The sequence below is a fragment of the Pongo pygmaeus genome, chromosome 11 (genome assembly GCF_028885625.2).
Source record: "Pongo pygmaeus isolate AG05252 chromosome 11, NHGRI_mPonPyg2-v2.0_pri, whole genome shotgun sequence".
Lineage (NCBI taxonomy): Eukaryota > Metazoa > Chordata > Mammalia > Primates > Hominidae > Pongo > Pongo pygmaeus.
Genome location: NC_072384.2, coordinates 138409262 through 138430639, shown reverse-complemented (window position 1 = coordinate 138430639; position 21378 = coordinate 138409262). Strand labels below are relative to the sequence as shown.

Genomic DNA, 21378 nt, shown 5'->3' with positions numbered 1-21378 from the left:
AGAACTGGTGGTAATTTACACATCTTTTTTTTTAATTTACTTTTTAATTTACTCCCCTCATCTAGCATCTTCTCACAAAAGCCTTAATTCAACGAACCAAAAACACTTACATTAGCATACACTGTCTCTTTATAAAGTCTAAATTTTATTGTTACTCATATTGATTTTACCTTATTTAGAAAATTTCCATTAGGTTTTAAACTGTCAACTGAGGGAGATTTTCCTGATCCTTTTGTTATAGCCATCTGTGTATCTATACAATCTTCACTGTATGACCAATCTGTACTACAAGCCACACTTTTTTGTTTCTCATTTTGCCATTCATCAGGCCGTTTTTTATTCATCATTGTTATCTCTGTGTTGCTTGATGTAGATACCACAGAAGGTCTCGCACTTGTTGCCCTGCTGGTTGTGAAACAAGCCCTAAAATCAGTGCTAACGTCCACTGTCTGATTAATTGTGACTGTACAACTTGCTGCATCTCTCAATGATTTAGTACACATTCCTTGTATATTGTGAAAGCATGTTTTCTTTGCGGTACTGCTATGAGCAACTTTTAGGGAAGTATTATCTTCTATTGCCTGATTATCTCTGACTGCGATCTTTGGTAGCATAGCAGAAAAATCTAAGGCTGAGTCAGAGGTGTTTTGTAGGCTTTCATAATATCCACAGGCAGAAATTATTGAATCATCAAAAACAGAGGTCCAGGAAGTTTGACAATCTTTACAGGGTTGGGGTAATGTCTCTAAAGCTTTATCCTGTGGTAATGTGCTAGGATTTTCAAGGTGCAGTAACATTTTGTTCTCAACAATTTTATTTCCACAAAAATCTTTACTTTCATTTATTTGAGATTTCATGTTTTCAGTATAAATTTTCATTTTTAATACTTTTTGAGGGCTCAAGGAACCACTCTTAGATTGAGATTCCTGGTTTCCTGAAGAATTGCTTCTTAGTACACTGCCATCAAATACAGTGTGGTACATTGAACTAGTCTCTTGTTCCTTACACTTTTCATGCTTTAGGTCATGATATTCTCTTAACATAACAGAATTCTGAAATTTGGAGACATGAAGTGACTCTTCTTGTCCATAAACATCAAGTGAATCTAATGAGATGATTGAACCACTTCCCGAGTTAACACGATTATCTTCTACATTGCTAGCACATTTAACTTCATAACCTGCATTTCCTAATTCAACAACTTCTGGATTAGATATACCTAATGTTTTTGTTTGGTCAAAAGATAAATGGTTACATATGTATTCTTGTTCTTCTGCACTGTGATATTCCTGCTGTGAGTCTTCATCTGTATCATGCTTTTGTGTATCTTCAGCACTTTCTCTGTAATTAGTATCTGAAATATTGTAGATTCTTTCCAAGCCAACAGTCTTATCTTGATGTTCCAAAATATCAAAAAACACCTCCTCTTTTTTCTGCACTTCAGGATCTAATTCTGAACTTAAAGGAGTAAGACTTTCCTTCTTTAGTTTTGACTCTGAATAAGGTATAGAATATGTTTTATTCAAGAAAGCATAGTCAGTACTGTCTTCAAGTTCACTTGACTGAAAGTGAGTACTCTCTGTGTTAGTATCTTGACTCACTGAAAAAAATGGTTCTAATAAATCCATTTTGTCAATATTGCTGATTTCTTTATTATTAGCTCTTTGCTCTAGTGTCAAAGAATCCCAGTCATCATCAGGAAAAGTCACTTTGACTTCATCACAACCATTGGAGGATAATAACACATTTTCTTTCTTTGGATTTGAAGGTTTATCTGATTAAAAAAAGGATAAAAACATTAACAGCAACATTATAGAATCTAAACACTAGAAAAACCTTAGACATGATCTGGTTTAAGCTCTTCCCAATGTAGGATTACTATTTACATCATCCATGACAAATATCCCTTTCAGTAGCAGCTAAAAACTGAACCGTGTCCTCCCAAATGATGCGTTGAAGGCCAGACCCATATGTTGGAAATGGGGACTTTGAGAGGTAATTAGGTTTACATGAGGTCATGAGGGCAAGACCCTAATTATAGGATTAGTGTCCTTTCAAGAAAAGACCAAAAGAGCTTGCTTCCCCCTTCTCTCATGTGAGGACACAGCAAGAAGGCAGCCATCTATAAGCTAGGAAGAGACCCCTCACCAGAACCTGACCATGCTGGCTCCTTGATCTCAGACTTCCAGCCTCCAGAACTATGAGAAAATAAGTACCTGTTGTTTAAGCCACTCACTGTATGGTATTTTGTTATGGCAGCCTGACCTAAGACAACAGCTAAGATTTTCTTGAATTCTTTCAATGGCAAGGAATTTACTGTTTATAGGGCAGCCACTGTTTGTAAAATGGTCTAATAAGAAACATTTTTCTTATAAATTTATTTAATAAATCTTTGGGTGTCTCCAGTGCTAGCTCTAGGCACTGTAAAAACAAAGAAAAAGAAGACACGGATACTGTCCCCAAGTGCTTATAGTTTTCATAGGGTCATAAGATAAGCACACAAAAATGCAATTTTAAAACAGTGCTGACAGAGTTGTGTTGATGGAGCAGGTAAATTTTTGAAAAAAAGGGAAGCAGACTTCAGAAAAACTTTGTATTTAAAAAGTGTTTTGAAACAAAATAGAAAAAATTATTTTAGGCAAATCCAACGCAAGTACAATTAGCTGTGTGAAAGAACATGGCATTTTCAGGAAACTGTAAGACAGCTTGTCTGTAGTGAAAGAACTCTTATGAGTGTGACAGGAATTATCAACTGAAAAAGGCCTTTTATGATGTGCTAAGAAGTTTGGCTCTTATTCTAAGGCAACAAAAGACCAGTGAAAACTTCATTAAAGGGTAGTCATGTGACTGGAATTGAGCTGTAGTCATTCCTGGCAACAGAAAGACTAAAAACTTGAAAGAGGAGAATAAAGGCAGGTACCAAAACAGACGTGAGACTAAAGAAGAGACTGGTATGAAAGTTCCACAACTGACATGTCTTGGTGGCCAATTAGAGATGATAGTAAGAGGAAGAGAGAGAACAGTGGTTTTCAAAAGATTTTTTTTTTTACTAAGATCATAATCGGAATTACACTGTGGTCATATCATGACCCAGTACACACATACATATATGTATGTGTATAAGTAAAACAAAAATTTTACCCATGTCCAATGTATTCTGGTATTTTCTATTTTATTCTATTCCATTTCTTTAAAAAAGGTTCATCACAATCAGCTAAACTGATGTTATGACTTACCAACTGACCAATAAATACTCACTTAAATATCACTCAAAGATAATGCTTACATGTTTACAACTTGGTACTATAGTTGAATGGGAATATTCAGGGCTAAAGAGATAGGGACTGTGTGAACAGCAGATTAGAAGGTAGAGAGGAAAAATGAGGAGGAGGATGAGGATAATGAGTTCAGTTCTGGGCAAGTAGAGTTTGAGGTTAGTAATAAAACACCCAGATGTGAATGTCTGTCCAGTAAGCTGTTACAAATATGTGGTTGGAGATGACAGAGTTTAGGAGTATTTTAAACATTCTAGATACTAATTCTTTGTTTTCTTTTTAACATTTGTAATATAACTGAATTTTCCTAGCTTATTGCTTATCTTTTAATTTTTAAAAATTATTTTAAGAGACAGGGTCTTGTTATGTTGCCTGGTTGCTAGACTTGTATCAAGCAATCTTCCTGCCTCAGCCACCCAAGTAGCTTGCCTGGCTTTAACTTTTTATAGTATCTTGTCATATCAGAATTTTCCAGGTTATTTAGTTGAGTGAATCAGTCTTCTGTAACTTCTAGGTTTTGTGTCTTTGGTCTTCTCTACCAAGTAATTATAAAAATATTCTCCTATAATTTATTCTAATTGTGTGTGTGTAGTGGGGGTGGGGGTTAACACTTAGTCTTTTTACACTACACAGAGTATTATTTTTCTCTTTAGCATAAGGTAGGACTCTAACTTAACTTTCTTTCAAAATGGATGCTCAATTGTCCTAATACCATTTGCCAAATAATCCATTGTTTTCCTTCTGAGTGGAAACAACATCTTTATCATATTCTGAAGTCTTCCTGTTTCTGTTTCATGATTTTCTAAGAATTTATTTCTATTTATTCCATTCCATTAACCTATTATCTTTTTGTATGACTGTATTACTGTTTTAATTATTATAGTATCATAGGTTATTTTTATATCTGGTAAGTTTTTCCTGTATTTTAAAATTTATTTTACATTCTCTCCAATAGATTTTTTAAGTTTATTTTTGGGGGACCATTTTGAATTGCATAAAATATCCTATTGGGATTTACTGAGATAGAGAACCATTATCATGTCCAACCTCCAGCAGCCTTTCCCTAGATTTCCAACATTTAATGTACGAATACAAAGTATACTGTTTATTCCATTAGGGTTCATGACTGACATCTTCATTGTACAATTTTATCACTTTAAAATGACCCTCTTAATCGTCTTACAATGCTTTCTGCATTGATTATGCTCTTTACTACTATCACCCCAAATTTTTAAGTTTATTTGTTTAACTTGTCCATCCTTTTATCCTAAACCTTTCTTTTCTGTTTTAAATATGTCTCATGAACAATGTAGAGTTTTTGTTTTAATCTAGAATATATATATCTTAATAGTTTAAGCTACATACAGTCATAAGCACATCAAGTTTAGTCATCTTGCTTTTTAGACTCTTGCTATTTCTTATTTTCTTTCTGCCATGACCCAAGAAAAATACATTTCAGATTTATGGGAAGAACAAAACATATACAACTTGGGCAGCAGAAGTCAACCTGCTCACTTTCTGATTATCACCCTGAAGGCAGTTATACCTGTCAGCATTTCTTGAAAGGCTGGCTGGACAGAAATCTTTTCTTCCTGCTCACTTTCCCTTTCCTAAAGAAAGGTCCTGCCTAGACTGCCCTGATCCACCAAAAATCACCTGAGTCAATTTGGCAAGTTAAAAATATACTGAGTCTTACCACCTTAGAGGGAGGAAGAGTTAAAAAGCAGCAACCTGAAGGGCGAACTGTCTGGCACAATACATTTAACACCCTTCCCCACCAAGAGTAAGGGTAAGTGGCCTAGATCCTTACCTTTTTGGAGGTTGCCTCCATTACTGTGGTAGCCTTTACCAGATGCTGTCTCCACCACTGCAGTGGCCTGCATCACTCAAAGATATATAATCTAGAAAAGGTATAAATATTGAACTATTATTATACTTAAAAAGCATAAATTGACAACTACATAAAGGACAGAAAAGATATGTTCTTTTAAAATTTCCAAGGAACATTTTTTTAAAAAACCAATGCGTTAGGTCACTAAAAGAAGTTTAAATCTAAAAAATAGAGTCTTAAAGACCATAATATCACCCCATTTATGTCAAACCTAGATAAAAAGTTTCCAAGACAATTTGTACATTTACTAAAAACCAATGACTTGGCAAATCTATACAACGGAAAATCTTTCAGCAACAGAAAGAAATAAACTATTGATATATGTTACCTCATGGGTTAATATCAAAAACTTGCTGAATGAAAGAAGCTAGATAAAAGAGATCACCCATTGTATAATTCCATTTAAGTAAAACGTCCAAAGCAAGAAAATGTATATACAGAAAGTATATTAGTAGCTGCCTGGGATAGGTGGTGGGAGATGGGAAGAGAGATTAGCTATAAATGGGCATGGGGGATAAAAATGTTCTAAGACGGGTTTATGATGGGATGGTTGCAACACTTGATAAGGTTACTAAAAATCATTGAAATGAGTAAAATATAACTCAACAAAACTGTTTTAAAAAGGTAATAATGATGACTTTTTATTAATACATATTAAATGTACATATTTTGGGGGTACATGCAAGAATTTGGTACATTCATAAAATCAACTCAGGGTAATTGGGATATCCATATAATGACTCTGAACCCAGCTGCCACATGAAGCAGCCCAAGCTAATTACTGGTAGAATATCCCAATGGACACATGAAATGATCTCAGAAGCGACAAGCAGAAGGAAGTCCAGCCAACTCACAAAATCATTTTGAGCCTCTGTCCCCTACTTATTGTCACTGTCCATACCTCTAAAAGCTGAGGTGTCTACAGCAGAATTCTGGTAATCAAGTGTTACGAAGGTCCCTGATGAGTTTGGGGTAAAAAAAGGAATTCATTTTGTTTTAACTCTGAATTATTTCAATCACTGATCCTGAAAAAAATCATCTAAATGTACTGTCTCTGTTCTACAAGGAGAAGATATTAAAAAGCAGATCTCATGTCATGGAGACAGCCTTGAACCCTGACTTTGCCACTTAGTAAGCTGTGTGGACTTTGATAATTAAAATAAATTAATGACAATAAGAATACAGACTACCAAAATCTACGGGACATGGTCAAAGTTATATCCAAAAGAAGTCACAGCTTTAGATGCTTATTATTAAATAAAGCTAGAAATAAATGAATTAAACAGTCAACTCTCAAGAATCTAGGAAAGAACTAAAAATAAGCCAAAAAAGTTTAAAATATAATTAGTTAAGACAAAAACAGAAGTGATCACTTTAAAAACAGTAAAAATGGTAACTAAAATCAAGAGCTATTCTTTTAAAAGACTAATAAAAGTAGGTAACTAACAGGCTGGGCGCAGTGGCTCACGCCCGTAATCCTAGCACTCTGGGAGGCTGAGGTGGGTGGATTGCGTGAGCTCAGGAGTTCGAGACTAGGCTGGGCAATGTGGTGAGACCCTGTCTCTACTAAAAATACAAACAATTAGCCGGGTGTGGTGGCATGTGCCAGTAGTCCCAACTACTTGGGAGGCTGAGGCACGAGAATTACTTGAACCCGGCAGATGGAGGTTGCAGTGAGCTGAGATTGCACTACTGCACTCCAGCCTGGGTGACAGCACGAGACTCCAAAAAAAAAAAAAAAAAAAAAGTAGATAAAAGACAAGACAAATCTCGTTAAGCGAAGGCTGAAACAAAAATGAGCATTGAGAAAAGGAGCATTTTAGCAAGCAATAAAGAGGTACGTTTAAAAATTGAGAATGCCATGTATGCCACTGAAGGATAATTTTAAAATTTAACAGAAATAGGCAATTTTCTAGGAAAATTTTTTTTTTTTAAAAGACTCAGAAGCAGGTGAACAGCGTTATCAACCATGAAAAAAACGAAAAGGCCATCAAAGATACATCTTATATCAATTCCTATCAAACCATGGAGCAAAGAGAAATGGTAGCTGGGCACGGTGGCTCATGCCTGTAACACTAGCACTTTTGGAGGCCAAGGTGGGCAGATTACTTGAGCCCAGGAAGTTTGAGACCAGCCTGGGTAACATGGCAAAACCCCGACTCTACAAAAAATTAAAAAATTAGCCAGGCATGGTGGCTTGCCCCTGTAGTCCCAGCTACTCAGGAGGTTGGGGTGAGACGATCGCTTGAGCCTGGGAGGTTGAGGCGCAGTGAGCTATGATCGTGCCACTGCACTCCTGTCTGGGCAACTGGAAACCCAGTATTAAGGGGAAAAAAAAGAAACAGTAATTCCTTAAAAATTAACACAAGAAACAAAGCATCGAAGGGATAAGGGAACACTGATTTTTGTGGATATGTATTTGTATGTGAGGAGGAGAGGTTTATACTTTAAATAAGGTAGTCCAGGTGAAACTGAGGGGTTAATTTGATCAGGTCTGCCTGCCCTGCTTGCCTTTGGTAGCTTGCGTCTTGTCATTTTTTTCCTTTTCTTTGGAAGTTGAAGGCTGCAGTAGCTGAAGGCTGTGACGTTCAAACTTAACCTTCCCTGGCCACTTTATAGATAATGTTCAAAGGTCACCACAGTAATGGTTGCTTCGGTTTTTCAGAAACTTAGGCCAGCTCCTGTCCAATTCAAACTGGTTGAGACCACAGACCCTTCAACTGGGCCAATGCAAATGCCCGAGAGGTGGCCTTTTGATGCTGGAGGGCCAAAAATGCCACCCTCAGATCCTCCTAAGCATCCTATAAAATGCCATGAACTCTGGCTAGGTTTGTGCAGAATAAACCTGTTACTTCCTTTTTCCTCCGTGCCAATTACCTTTCCTCATGCCTTAGACCACTCTACTTTCCTAACCCATAAATATCCCTAAGCCTTATCTTTTTCAGGGAGGCAGACTCGAGAGCTCTTCTCCCTCCCTCCTCCTTGCTCAATGCCCTTGCAAATAAATCTTTTCTCTTTTGCAAAATTCGTGTTACAGTGATTGATTTACTGTGCATCGGCATAACAGACCTGGACCTGGCCAGTAACAAAGGAATACTTCTCTGATAAGGTGAGACTTGGAAAAATGACTGAAAGAGAAGAAAACAACCATGCAGATACCTAGCCAGTCAGGATGTGATAGCTGGGACCACAGTGACTGCAACAGAGGAGATAAAAAGTGACTAGAAACTGGATCTACTGAGGTTCAAACCAAGAGGATTTGTTTTTGTTAAAATGAATGCACATTGTAAGAGAAACAGGTTAATTGTGAGATATCTATTTGACATTCAAATGGAGATATAAAGGTCTGGAGATCAGCAAAATTACCTAGAGCTGCTTTGACCAGCAGCCACACGTGGCTATTAAACACTTGAAATCTGGTGAATCTGAATTGAGATGTTCTGTAGGTGTAAAATACACACCAGATTTCAGAGACTTAGTATGAAAAACATATAACATCTCATTAACATTTTATTTGATTACATGTTGAAATATTTTTTATATACTGGGTTAAATAAAACATTAAAAATAATTTCACCTCTTTTTTAAGAATAATAAAAGGGCTGGAATGTTATCATGAAGGTTTGCCATTTTTGATTTATTCTTCAGTCAAAAAGTTTTTTTTATTTTGTTTTGTTTAAAGAGAAGGGGTTTGCTCTTTTACCCAGGCTGGAGTGCAGTGGCACAATCACAGCTCACTGCAGCCCCGAACTCCTGGGTTAAAGTGATCCTCCCACTTCGGCCTCCTGAGTAGCTGGGATTATAGGTATGAGCCGCTGTATGAGGCTACTAGAAAATTTAAAATCACATATATTGCTTGTATTGTATTGCTAGTGAATAGCACTGACCTAGTTAGTGATACAAATTTGGGAATCATCAGAATACAGATTTAAATCTATGAACTTGAATGTAATTACCTACTGCTTGAATATAGAAACAGGCAGAGAAGAGACTCAAGAATTAGGCGCTGAGGCATTCCAAAGTTGAAAAAGGTTGAAGAGATAAAGAGGAAACAACAAAGGAGAGTGAGAAGGAGCAATATGTAGGAGAAAGACCAATAGATACAGATATGGAATATTGAAAGATGCCTGTCTGGAGTAGACTTACAAGTAAAACAAAGAACTAGAGACACTGAGTATACACATTTCATTCAAATTTTTTGCTGTAAAGGGAAACAAAGAAAGGAGACAGTCGGGGGGTCAAGATAAAAGTTTAAAAAATAATTAGAACCAAGAAAAAGATTAAACAAAATGATAAACTCAGGAAAATTATTTCAAACAAAGAGGTAATAGACCTAATGCATAAAGTACTCCTGAAAACTAGTAATATACCAAAAGAAAAATATATGAAAGTTATATTTGGACAATTCATAAGACTTGAAAGAGTCAACTATATTAAAAAATATATAAACTAATTACTGTCAAAAATGTAAATTAAAATGGATGGATTCTTGATTATCAATTGGTAGAGGCTGATCATATATTGTATTATTAAGGGTCATGAAATGGACATTCATATATAATGAGAACTGAAATTCTTCCAACCTTCTGAAAGATGATTTGGCAATGTTGGGTACATATTCCTTGACCTAGAAATGCTTTTTCTAGGACTATTCCTATGGAAGAAAGCTGACATATATGTTTGATGATATGCACAATTATGTTCACTTAAGAATTATTTTTTAGTAACAAATTTTAAAACAGCCAAGGGGATTGCATCAAAAAGTATAGCGTTTTAATATAATGGAATACCTATCATGCAGCCTATAAAAACAAAAGAGGTAGATCTTTATTTATAATATGGAAAATGTTTATAAAATACTGGGGATTTCTAGAAGTAGTTGCCTTTATAAGACTCCAGTTGAACTTATGTTAGACCTTTTCACTGTATCTGTCACATCTCTTACCTTGCTTCTGTATTTTTCCATCCTTTTGTCTCCCCATGCTTTAGTCTGGATAGTTTAACCTTCCATTTCACAAATTCCTTCTATAGTTCTAACTAATTTTGATGTGAAACCCATCCACTGAGTTCCTAATTTACCCGAAATTTTTAGTTCTATAATTTTTACCTAGTTTTTTTTTTTTTTCTGTTATGCTTTTTTGGGGGGGAGAGGGTGAGGGGACAGGGCCTTGCTCTGTCACCCAGGCTGGAGTGCAGTGGGGCGATCATGGCTCACTGCAGTCTTGACCTCCCAGGCTCAAGTGATCCTCTCACCTCAGCTTCCCTAGTAGCTAGGACTACAGGTGCAAGCCACCATGCCCAGATAATCTTTGTTTTTTTTTGTACAGATGGGATTTTGCCATTTCTGGCTGGTCTCGAACTCCTGGTCTCAAGTGATCCACCCACCTCAGCCTCCCAAAGTGCTAGGATTACAGGCCTGAGCCACTGCACTCGGCCCTGTAATGCCATTTTTAATGTATGATTTGTAGTAAAACTTTTAACATTGGCTGTTTTCTCCTGAAAGACAGTAAATATAGTTATTTTGCAGTCCGTATTTAGTAACTCCAGTAACTGGAATCTCTCTGGATCTGTCTGTATTGTCTATTATTGTTTTCTGACTCATTATGTCTTGTCATTTTGGATGTCTGGTGATGTTTTAATTATGTTCTAGAACTATATTTGATAAGTTGTATATATAAATAATTTGAACCTAAAAATGATGTTATTGTCCCTCAGAGAGAACTTGTTTGCTACTTCTAGGTGCCATAGGGAATTAGTAATCTGGAATCTCTTCACTCTAACTGAAATTTGAGATGTTCTAGGCTACCCAGAAAAGTATAGTCTGAGGAAGGACTGGTTTACTTTAATTGTAAGGCACAGCCCTCTGGTATCCTAAGCACATTGGATCCCAAGCCAAATAATCTATTCCTTGGGTCTCACCTCTGATCACCCGAAGACTCTGACTTTTGTCCTCTTACTGCCCTAAGGCTGTCAAAAGCACAGCCTATCCTCTCAAATCATTTCTTCTAAATTTGCAAATATTTTCAGGGCAAAAGTTGTTTGTAATGCTAGGCTTACTTCTTAAGGTTCCCATTCTTTTGCAAGTTGTGACCTGGTAACTTCTTATCTGACTAGTTCTCAGATGCTTTTGAGAAGATTTTAAAAAATAATTTTCCAGGACTGGGCGCAGTGGCTCAGGCCTGTAATCTCAGCACTTTGGGAGGCCAAGGTGGCAGATCACTTAAAGTTAGGAGTTTGAGACCAGCCTGGCAAATATGGTGAAACTCCGTCTCTACTAAAAATATAAAAAATTAGCCAGGTATGGTGGCAGGTGCCTGTAATCTCAGCTACCAGGGAGGCTGAGGCAGGAGAATCACTTGAACCTGGGAGGTGGAGGTTGCAGTGAGCCAAGATTGCACCACTGCACTCCATCCTGGGCAACAGAGTACGACTCCATCTCAAATTTTTTTTTTCCCTAGGTGTTTAAATTGCCTTCAGTGAGTAAGAGGCCTGAATTACTTAGCCTGTCGTTATCCTTATTATTAAAAACTTAAATGAAGTTCTTACATGACAGAAGTGAAATCTCTTGATTTAAAGACAAACTATTAAAATGATACGTTTAGCTACTTATAAATGAAAATATGCAGTTTTAGAGAATTTATGAAAAAGATAACAATCTTATAAAATTGAGAAATATTAAAAAGTAGATATTGTGGCAGTGAGAGTGGGACTTACTAAACTCCCTGCACCACCCCCCCCACCCATTTTCAAAACTCCTTGCCAGGTGGGCAACTTCTGAGCAGAATGCTCTGGGTAGAAGAAATATACATTAAGGTCAAGGCATGGGATAACTTCATCAGTCTGTAACTACAAATACACATATTAGTGTTTGACAAGTCTCAAGGGAGAGTCCCCCTGCAGATTTCTGGAGCTTTTCTTCTATATATCTCCCTTCTCTCAGGAACACTGTCCTGCAATTTCTAACGCCTTAGCCTTTCTGAACTCCAATCTCTTTCTCAACTCAGGGAGACCTCTGCTTTGCTTGAAGTTCTTGTTCTTTTTCCATGGTCTGCAATGTGCTTCCAGGCAGGAAGCCAGGCTATCATCATAGGACTCACGCTGGGTGTTTCCTTTCTTTCAGAAATCACAGTCCTACACTGTGTCATATAACAGTTTTCTCATACAGGTTCTATTTTAAGAAACTAGAAAAAGCAGGAATATTAAGCCCAAAGAAAGCAGGATGGAAATAATAAAAGAGGAGAAGTAAACAAAATAGATGAATAGATAAAAGTTAATAGAACCAGAAATTGTTTCTTTAAAAAGACTGACAAAATTTATAACCCTTCTTATCCCTTTCTTAGACTTATCAAAGAAAAAGAGACAACACAAAATACCAATGTCATGAATAGTAAAGGAACATTACTATGGGATCTACAGCCATTAAAATGACAGAGGATATAATAAACAACTTTATCTGCCAAATTCTACAACTCAGGTGGACAAACTTCCTTGAAAACCACCTTCCAAAATGAATACAAGAAGAAATAAATAAGGCTGATGTCAAGAAGAGTATTTCCTAGGTTGTCTTCTAAGATTTTTATAGTTCATGGTCTTACTTTTTTGTTGTTGTTAATTTTTTTGAGACAGGGTCTTGTTCTGTCACCCAGGCTGGAGTGCAGTGGTGCCATCAGAGCTTACTGCAGCCTTGACCTCCCAGGCTCAAATGATCCTCCCACCTTAGCACTCCCCCACCTACCCCCTTGAGTAGCTGGGACTACAGGTGCACAACACCATGCCTGGCTAATTTTAAAATTTTCTGTAGAGACAGGGTCTCCCTATGTTGTCCAGGCGGGTCTCAAACTCCTGGGCCCAAGCAATCCTCCCAACTTGGCCTCCCAAAGTGCTAGGGTTACAGGCCTGAGCCGCTGCACCTGGCCTCGACGTCTTACATTTAAATCTTTGATTCATTTTCAGTTAATTTTTGTATATGGTGAAAGGCAGAGGTCTATCTCCAATCTTCTGCATATGACTAATGACTAGACAGTTATTCCAGCACCATTTATTGAATAAGGGAGTCCTTCTCCCATTGCTTTGGCTATTCAGGCTCTTTCTTGGTTCCATATGAATTTAGAATAGTTTTTTCTAATTGTGTGAAAAATAATGTTGGTAGTTTCATAGGAATAGTGTTGAATCTGTAGATTGATTTGGGGAGTATGGCCATTTTTACAATATTTATTCTTTTTATCCATGAGCATGGAATGTTTTTCCATTTATTTGTGTTGTCTGATTTCTTTCAGCAGTGCTTTACAGTATTCCTTGTAGAGATCTTTCACCTCCCTGGTAAGCTGTATTCCTAGGCATTTCATTTTCTTTGGGACTATTGTAAGTGGTATTGTGTTCTTGATTTCACTCTCAGCCTTGTCATTGTTGGTGTATATAAATGCTACTGGTTTTTGTACATTGATACAACCTGAAACTTTGCAGAAGTTGTTTATCAGATCTAAGAGCTTTTAGGCAGAGACTATAGGGTTTTCTAGGTATAGAATCATATAGTCTGCAAACAGAGACAGTTTGACTTCCTCTTTTCCTATTTGGATGCCTTTTATTTCTTTCTCTTGCTCGACTGCTCTGGCGAGGACTTCCAGTATTACAATGAATAAGAGTGGTGAAAGTGAGCATCCTTGTCTTGTCCAGTTCTCAGGAGGAATAGTTCGAGCTTCTGCCCATTCAGTATAATGTTGGCTGCGGGTTTGCCTTGGCAAAGAATGTGTAAGTCCCCAAAAACAATTGCAGAAAAAAAAAAAAAAGACAAGTGGGACCTAATTAAACTAAAGGGCTTATGCACAGCAAAAGACACTATCAACAGCGTAAACAGACAACCTACAGAATGGGGGAAGATATTTGCAAACTATGCATCTGCTACCTATAGATTCTGGCCTAATATCCAGAATCTATAGGGAATTGAAACAAATCAACAAGTGAAAAACAAACAACTTTATTAAAAAATGGGCAAAGGACATAAACAGACACGTCTCAAGAGAAAACATGAGCAGCTAACAAATATAAAAAAATGTTCAGCATCACTAATCATCAGAGAAATGCAAATCAAAACCACAATAAAATTAATACCATCTCACACCAGCCAGAATGGCTATGATCAAGAAGTCAAAAAACAACAGATGCTGGCAAGGCTGTGGAGAAAGGGGAACTGTTGGTGGGAATGTAAATTAGTCCAGCTACTGTGGAAAACATTCTGTAGATTTCTTAACTTAAAACAGAGCTACCATTTGACCCAGCAATCCCATTACTAGGTATATACCCACAGGAAAATAAATCATTCAACCAAAAAGACACATGCACTTGTACATTCATCACTGTGCTATTCACAATAGCAAAGACATAGAATCAACCCAGGTGCCCATCAATGGTAGACCGGATAAAGAAAATGTGGTATTGGTCAGGCGTGGTGGCGCACGCCTATGATCCCAGCTCTTTGGGAGGCTGAGGAGGATGGATCGCCTGAGGTCAGGAGTTTGAGACCAGCCTGGCCAACATGGTGAAACCTTGTCTCTACTAAAAATACAAAAATTAGCTGGGCATGGTGGTAGTACACACTTGTAGTCCCACCTACTTGGGAGGCTAAGGCAGGAGAACCCCAGAGGTTGCAGTCAGCTGAGATTGTGCCACTGCACCCCAGCCTGGGTGACAAAGCAAGACTCTGTCTCAAAAAAAGAAAAAAGAAAAAAAAAGTCTAAGGCATATTCAATAAATGGTACTGGCACAAGTAGATTTCTACTATCTAGATTTTTACCTAGAGGGAAAAATTGCCTGGACCCACACCTCACACCACAATAAAAGTGAGATGAGTCATATTTTTAAATGTGAAAACCAAATTTATAATGCTTCTCAAAACACAACAGAATATATTCATGACTTTGGAATAGGCAAAGATTTCTTAGAACACAAAAGGTGTTAATTTAAAAGTTGTTGACTGGGATTCAGCAAAATTAAGAAACTTCTCCTCATCAAAAGACATTACTTAAAAAATGGAAACACAAGCCAAAGACTGGAATAAAGTATTCACAATCCATATATCCAAAAGAAGACACTTATTCAGATTATATAAATAACTTGTACAAATAGATTTTTTAAATTGCTTATAGGTATGAAAACATGCTCAACATCATTACTCATCAGGGAAATGCAAATTTAAACAACCACGGTACCACTTCACATTCATTAGAATGGCTTAAAATTTGTGTGTGTGTGTGTGTGTGTGTGTGTGAGAGAGAGAGAGTATGTGTGTGTGTGTGTGTCTCGCTCTGTCACCCAGAGACAGAGAGACTGTGTGTGTGTGACTCGCTCTGTCGCCCAGGCTGGAGTGCAGTGGTGTGATCTTGGCTCACTGCAACCCCTACCTCCTAGGTCAAAGTGATTCTCCTGCCTCAGCCTCCTTTGTAGCTGGGACTACAGGTGCGCACCACCACACATGGCTAATTTTTGTATTTTTAGTACAGATGGTGTTTCACCATGTTGGCCAGGTTGGTCTTGAACTCCTGACCTCAAGTGATCCACCTGCCTCGGCCTCCCAAAGTGCTGGGATTACAGGCATGAGCCACTGCACCTGGCTAAAATGGCTTTTAAAAAGAGTGCTAACACCAGATATTGGTGAGGATGTGGACAAACTAGAATTCTTATACATTGCTTGAGGGAATACAAATTGTTAAAACCATTTGGAAACCGGGCAATTTCTAATGATGTTAAACATATGTCTACCCTATTACCAAGCAATTACATTTCCAGTTTCAGGGATGAATACCTTTCTTTGGAGAATCACTCTTTAATATATTATTCAATAATGACTGAGCCTGTTTTCTAAGTTATATGTTAAGTGTTGAGGACACAGAGGTGATCAGTCACTGGCTCTATGAAGCACAACAGGCATACAATTTCCAAAAGGGGGATGGATGCACATAAATCTTCTATAAATTTAGAGTACATTTTCCCAAACTTACCTGATGTAAGAATCACTTGGGGCACTCATTAAAAATATAGATTCAATAGCCTAATTTGGGGCCCAGAAACAATACGCGAGGACAACAGTCCACAACCTTTTTGGTACCAGACACCGGTTTTGTGGAAGATAATTTTTCCACGGACCAGAGGATTGGAGGTAGGGTAGTGGCTTCGAGCTGAAACTGTTCCACCTCAGATCATCAGGCATTAGTTAGATTCTCATAGGTAGCACGCAACCTAGATCCCTCACATGCACAGTTCACAACAGGGTTTGAGTTCCTATGAGAATCTAATGCTGCTGCTGATCTGACAGGAAGCAGAGCTCAGGCTGGGGGTTGGGAACCCCTGCCCTAAGAAATTCCGACCATCTGGATATTTTGAGAAACATAAGGTGGTATGCGAAATATACAAGACTTAACCTAGTCTAAGGATTAGTGAAGGCTTTTCAGAGTTACTTAACCTCAGATCTGAATGATGAGTAAGAGCTAGCCATTGGGGGTAGGGCTCCTTTGGTATTGATTTTGACTGAAAGGATAAAATGTAACATGCTCAAAAATATATTTGGAGTTTTTCAAACTGCTAGTTGTTTTTAAAAAGCAATTAATTTTATGTTGAAATCCTTGCTAGAAAAAAGGAAAAAAAGCAATTAAAAACTAAAATTCTGACCAAGAAAAATATACCCTGTACCTACTTTGGGATTCACAAAGTTAAATAAGACAATTGGGGTTAAATAAGACAGTTAAGTAGACAATAATTGTATAGCATGGTTGCATTAATAAAGGTAAGGAAAAACTTATCAAAAAAGTAAATGATGGTCAAGTAGGGGCTAGCCAGGCTAAGAAGAAGCAGAGAAGGGCATAGAGCATCCCAATTTAAGAGGACAAATATGGAATGGCTCCAAGATAAGAGACACTCCTTCTTCTTAGATGATAAGATAACTAGAATTATTATGTATAAAAATGAACTAGTCTGGCCAGGTGCGGTGGCTCACACCTGTAATCCCAGCACTTTAGGAGGCAGAGGCAGGTGGATCACTTGAGCTCAGGAGTTCCAGACCAGCCTAGGCAACATGGTGAAACCCCTGTCTCTAACAAAAATACAAGAAATTAGTTGGGCATGGTGGTGCGAGCCTGTGTTCCCAGCTACTTGGGAAGCTGAAGTGGCAGCATCACTTGAGCCCAGGAGATGGAGGTTGCAGTGGGCCAAAATAATTCAAATACATATATATTTGATACATTTGATTGTTCAAAATATTGTGTATATATATTTAAGTCAGGGTCTCATTCTTTTGCCCAGGCTGGAGGCTGGAGTGCTATGGTAGCAACACAGCTCACAGCAGTCTCAACCTCCCTGGGTTCAGGTGATCCTCCCACCTCAGCCTCCCAAGTGGCTGAACTACAGGCATGCACCACCACGCCTGGATAACTTTTTTGTAGAGACAGGGCTTCACCATGCTGCCCAGGATGGTCTCCTAGCCCAAGGGATCCACCTACCTCAGCCTTCCAAAGTGTTGGGATTATAGGCATAAATCACTGCACCCAGCCAGCTCTTCATATTCTTAAAAAGTTTTGAGAACCCCAGCTGGGCACAGTAGCTCATGCCTGTAATCCCAAAACTTTGGGAGGCCGAGGTGGGTGGATTACTTGAGGTCAGGAGTTTGAGACTAGCCTGGCCAACATGGTGAAACCCCGTCTCTACTAAAAATACAAAAAATTAGCTGGGCGTGGTAGTGGGTGCCTGTAATCCCAGCTACTCAGGAGGCTGAGCCAGGAGAATCATTTGAACCTGGGAGGCGAAGGTTGCAGTGAGCCGAGATCATGCCGTTGTACTCGAGCCTGGGCAACGAGAGTGAAACTCCATCTCAAAAAAAAAAAAAAAAAAAAGTACTGAGAGTCACAAGGAGTATTTTTTTTTATTTGGGTAATATCCATCAATACTTACCATATTAGAAATTAAAGCAACATTTTCAAATATTTATTAATTTATTCATAGAAAATGCATTAATTACTTAAGTAAAATTTTAAATTAAAAACATATTTTAAAAAAATTGGTGAGAAGAGCAACACTATCTCAAGCTGGATTCTCATTCACATCTGATTCTACACTCAAATCTGCATTTACTGAAATCTGCAGTGTGTTGCAAGCTTCATTCTTAAATATGAAGACACCCAAAGTTAAAAACGTTTGCCAAAGAGAAAATTTTAGTATAACAGAAGTACTTGCAGATCATGTATGCGATAGAGGTCTATTGTCTAGAATACAGAAAAAAACTCTTACAACTGAACAATAAAAAGGCAAACAACCCAATATTAAGAATGAGCAAATGACTTGACAAAGAGGATATACAAATGGCCAATAAACACACGAAAATATGCTCAGTTTACCAAGTCATGAGGGAAACGCAAATCAAAACCAAAAGCTATCACCTCACACCCACTAGGATGACAATAACAACAACAGCGTTGAGCAGGTCATGGAGAAATCAGAACCCTCATCCATTGCCGGTGGGAATGTAACATGGTGCAGCCACTCTGGAGAAGTCTGGCACTTCCTCAGAAAGTTAAACACAAGATAACCACGTGATCCAGCAATTCCACTCCTAGGTACATGCCCATTTTTATTATTTTCTTCGAGTTCTCACTTACCAAACTATTTCCTCCAGTGCACCAAACTCCAGGGAATGGTATTGCCACAACTCAACCAGAAATCACAGGACTCGCCCTTGACACCTCCCTTATCCCTGAGGTCTTGTCAATTTTAACTCCTGACTCTCACAGCTATGCAGGCAATCACCTCACATCTGGCCAGAATAATCTTTCTAAAACGCTTATCGAATCAGTTACGCTCCTGCTTAAAACTCAGCAACGGACTGTCACTGTTTTCAGACAGATTAAAACCTGAATAAGTCCTGTAAAACCCTACAACGGTCCGGGCTCTGTGTTAACCTTGGCACTTTGTGTCTTCCAGATACACCCTCCTTTCCATTTCCTTAAAAAGTCAGGCCCTGGCCGGGCGCGGTGGCTCACGCCTGTAATCCCAGCACTCTGGGAGGCTGAGGCGGGCGGATCACGAGGTCAGGAGATCGAGACCATCCTGGCTAACACGGTGAGACCCCGTCTCTACTTAAAAAATGCAAAAAGTCAGGCCCTGTGCGTTCTCTCGCCTGCCCACCCCCCACCCCACCTTCAATTCACGCTCAACTTCAGATCTCATCTTAAATACGCGCTTCTTAGGGAAACCGTCCGGGCACCTCACACTAGGTCAGGAGCTGGCGCCGTCCTCCAGGGCGTCCTATGCGTCGGTCAGGGGCACACACGCCTGAGTACGGAATGAACTTCGCGTCCCCCTCTCGCTAGAGTCCCCGCCCCGCAGCAGAGGCTCCATCAGTCTCCGCGGCAAGAATAAGCATATGTGCGAATTTCTAGCTTTCCCCGGGGACATAACCAAGTTTGGGAGACCGGCCCTGCGACTTCCTTCGAGACCGACTTTTGCGGTGTCGCCGGAACTCCAGTGCTGCCCGAGGAACGCGCCAGTCCCCCGCCCGCCTCGCTGGCCTCGCCTACATCGCCATTCGGAGTCCCCGCGTGCCTCAGCGGGACGGGCCTCGCCGCCGGGACCGGCCACACGCGGGGTTCGCCAACCCCAACCGCTCAAGCCCATGGCCTCGCCCTCGCCGGCCTCGCCGCCCGACCTGCCGCTCCGCGTCTCTGTCCGTCGCACGTCGGAGCCGCTAGATAGCCGCCGCCGCTGCCGCCTCCACGGGCCAGCGCCCCGCTCTCCGCAGCAGCCTCCGAGCCAGTGGCGCCACCGGAGCAGCCGCGGCGCCTGTCGGGTAACGGTCACCGGCGGCCCGCCCACCGCCTGTTGGGCAGTATGAAAAGTGCGGCACTGTGATTGGCCCAGCCTGTGGGCGCGAAAGCGCGGGAAGGAGGCCTCCTACTTGAATGTTGCACGACGTAGAAGAGATTGTGGGCGTGTCTTGGAGCGCAGAGCGGCCCCCAAGACTTTCCCGCTTTGCAGCCTGAAACCGTCGTCTGGACCGCGCAGCTCTGCAAAGCCACCATATGAAAATACTTGGAAGCGCTGCTTCTGCCAGCAGAGGCCAGACTGCCCCTCGCTTGGGTCCGGTGCAGGCCGAGTCCTCCGCCCTCAGAGGCGGGACAGGGGCCCGGCCTCCTTGCCGAACTGTCTCCCAGGTCTTGTGGTCCCTCGCGGGGTTTGGCTTGTCCTCTGCCCATCTTCTAGAAATACCGTTAGCAGGGTCGGGCCGCGACTAGGGTGAGGCCAGCGAGGCATTTGCCACGAGCACGGGATTTCAGAGGCTGCCAAAATAGCAATCAAGATAAATAATATTTTAATGCAGTCTCTAAAAAAAGTCAAAAGTAATGAAAAAATTCAGTCCTATTTTTTCCTTTCGCCTCAGACTCTTAAAATGGCTCCACAGGGTACATTGTTACTGGTCCTGTCTTTATTCAAAATTTGAATATTCTGAGCCGGGCGCGGTGGCTCACGCCTGTAATCCCAGCACTTTAGGAGGCCAAGGCAGGTGGATCAACTGAGGTCAGGAGTTCGAAACCAGCCTGGCCAACATGGCGAAACCGCGTCTCTACTAAAAATACAAAAATTAGCCGGGCGGGCGTGGTGGTGGACCTGTAATCCCAGCTACTCGGGAGGCTGAGGCAGGAGAGTCGCTTGGACCCAGGAGGCGCAGGTTGCAGTGAGCTGAGATCACCCCGTTGCACTCCGGCCTGGATGATGACAGAGCAAGACTCCGTCTCAAAATAAATAAAATTAAATTAAATTTGAATATTTTATTATGGATTTTTTGCATTAATTTCGATTTTTTAAAATATTGCATTAAAAGATTACTGAGTTTTTGCATCCCCTCCCCCGCCCCCCATGTTTTGTGCCTAGTCTCATCCTTGATAGGGAATTTAAACCTGTATAAAATGACACAGTCCTGAAGGGGTGGGGACAGGATAGAGCTGCAGGTGGCTTCATTTGCTTATTGGTCTAAACATGCACTTGATTGTTGGGCCACAGAGGACTTTGGATAGGTGGCAGATAGAGGAGGGGCTCTAAAACTGCGCCTACCCCCAAATTATCCCCTCAAATGAGGCTGCAGCCTCTGAAATGCACTTCATTCATCATTCATTTATTCTGCAGATTGCTATTGGCCTGCCAGGGGCCAGGGGCTGAGGGTGCAGTGGTGGACAG

The 21378-nt window shown here is 39.9% G+C and overlaps 1 protein-coding gene across 3 annotated transcripts in view; it reads right to left on the bottom strand.

Annotated features, from left to right (window-relative positions):
* Positions 1–20413, bottom strand: part of RBM44 (RNA binding motif protein 44) — a 44968-nt gene extending 24555 nt beyond the window's left edge. The window contains exons 1-3 of one of the 3 annotated variants that reach the window (XM_054477337.2): positions 19853–20413; positions 5086–5176; positions 171–1774 (exon numbers count right to left, since the gene is read on the bottom strand). In XM_054477337.2, coding sequence (XP_054333312.1) covers positions 171–1774; positions 5086–5158 — 1677 coding nt within the window. In that variant the 5' untranslated portion in view covers positions 5159–5176; positions 19853–20413. Of the gene's footprint in view, positions 1–170; positions 1775–5085; positions 5177–19724 lie in introns of all 3 variants that reach the window. The other 2 variants (XM_054477338.2, XM_054477339.2) reach the window with 2 other exon arrangements.
* Positions 20414–21378: the final 965 nt, after the last annotated feature.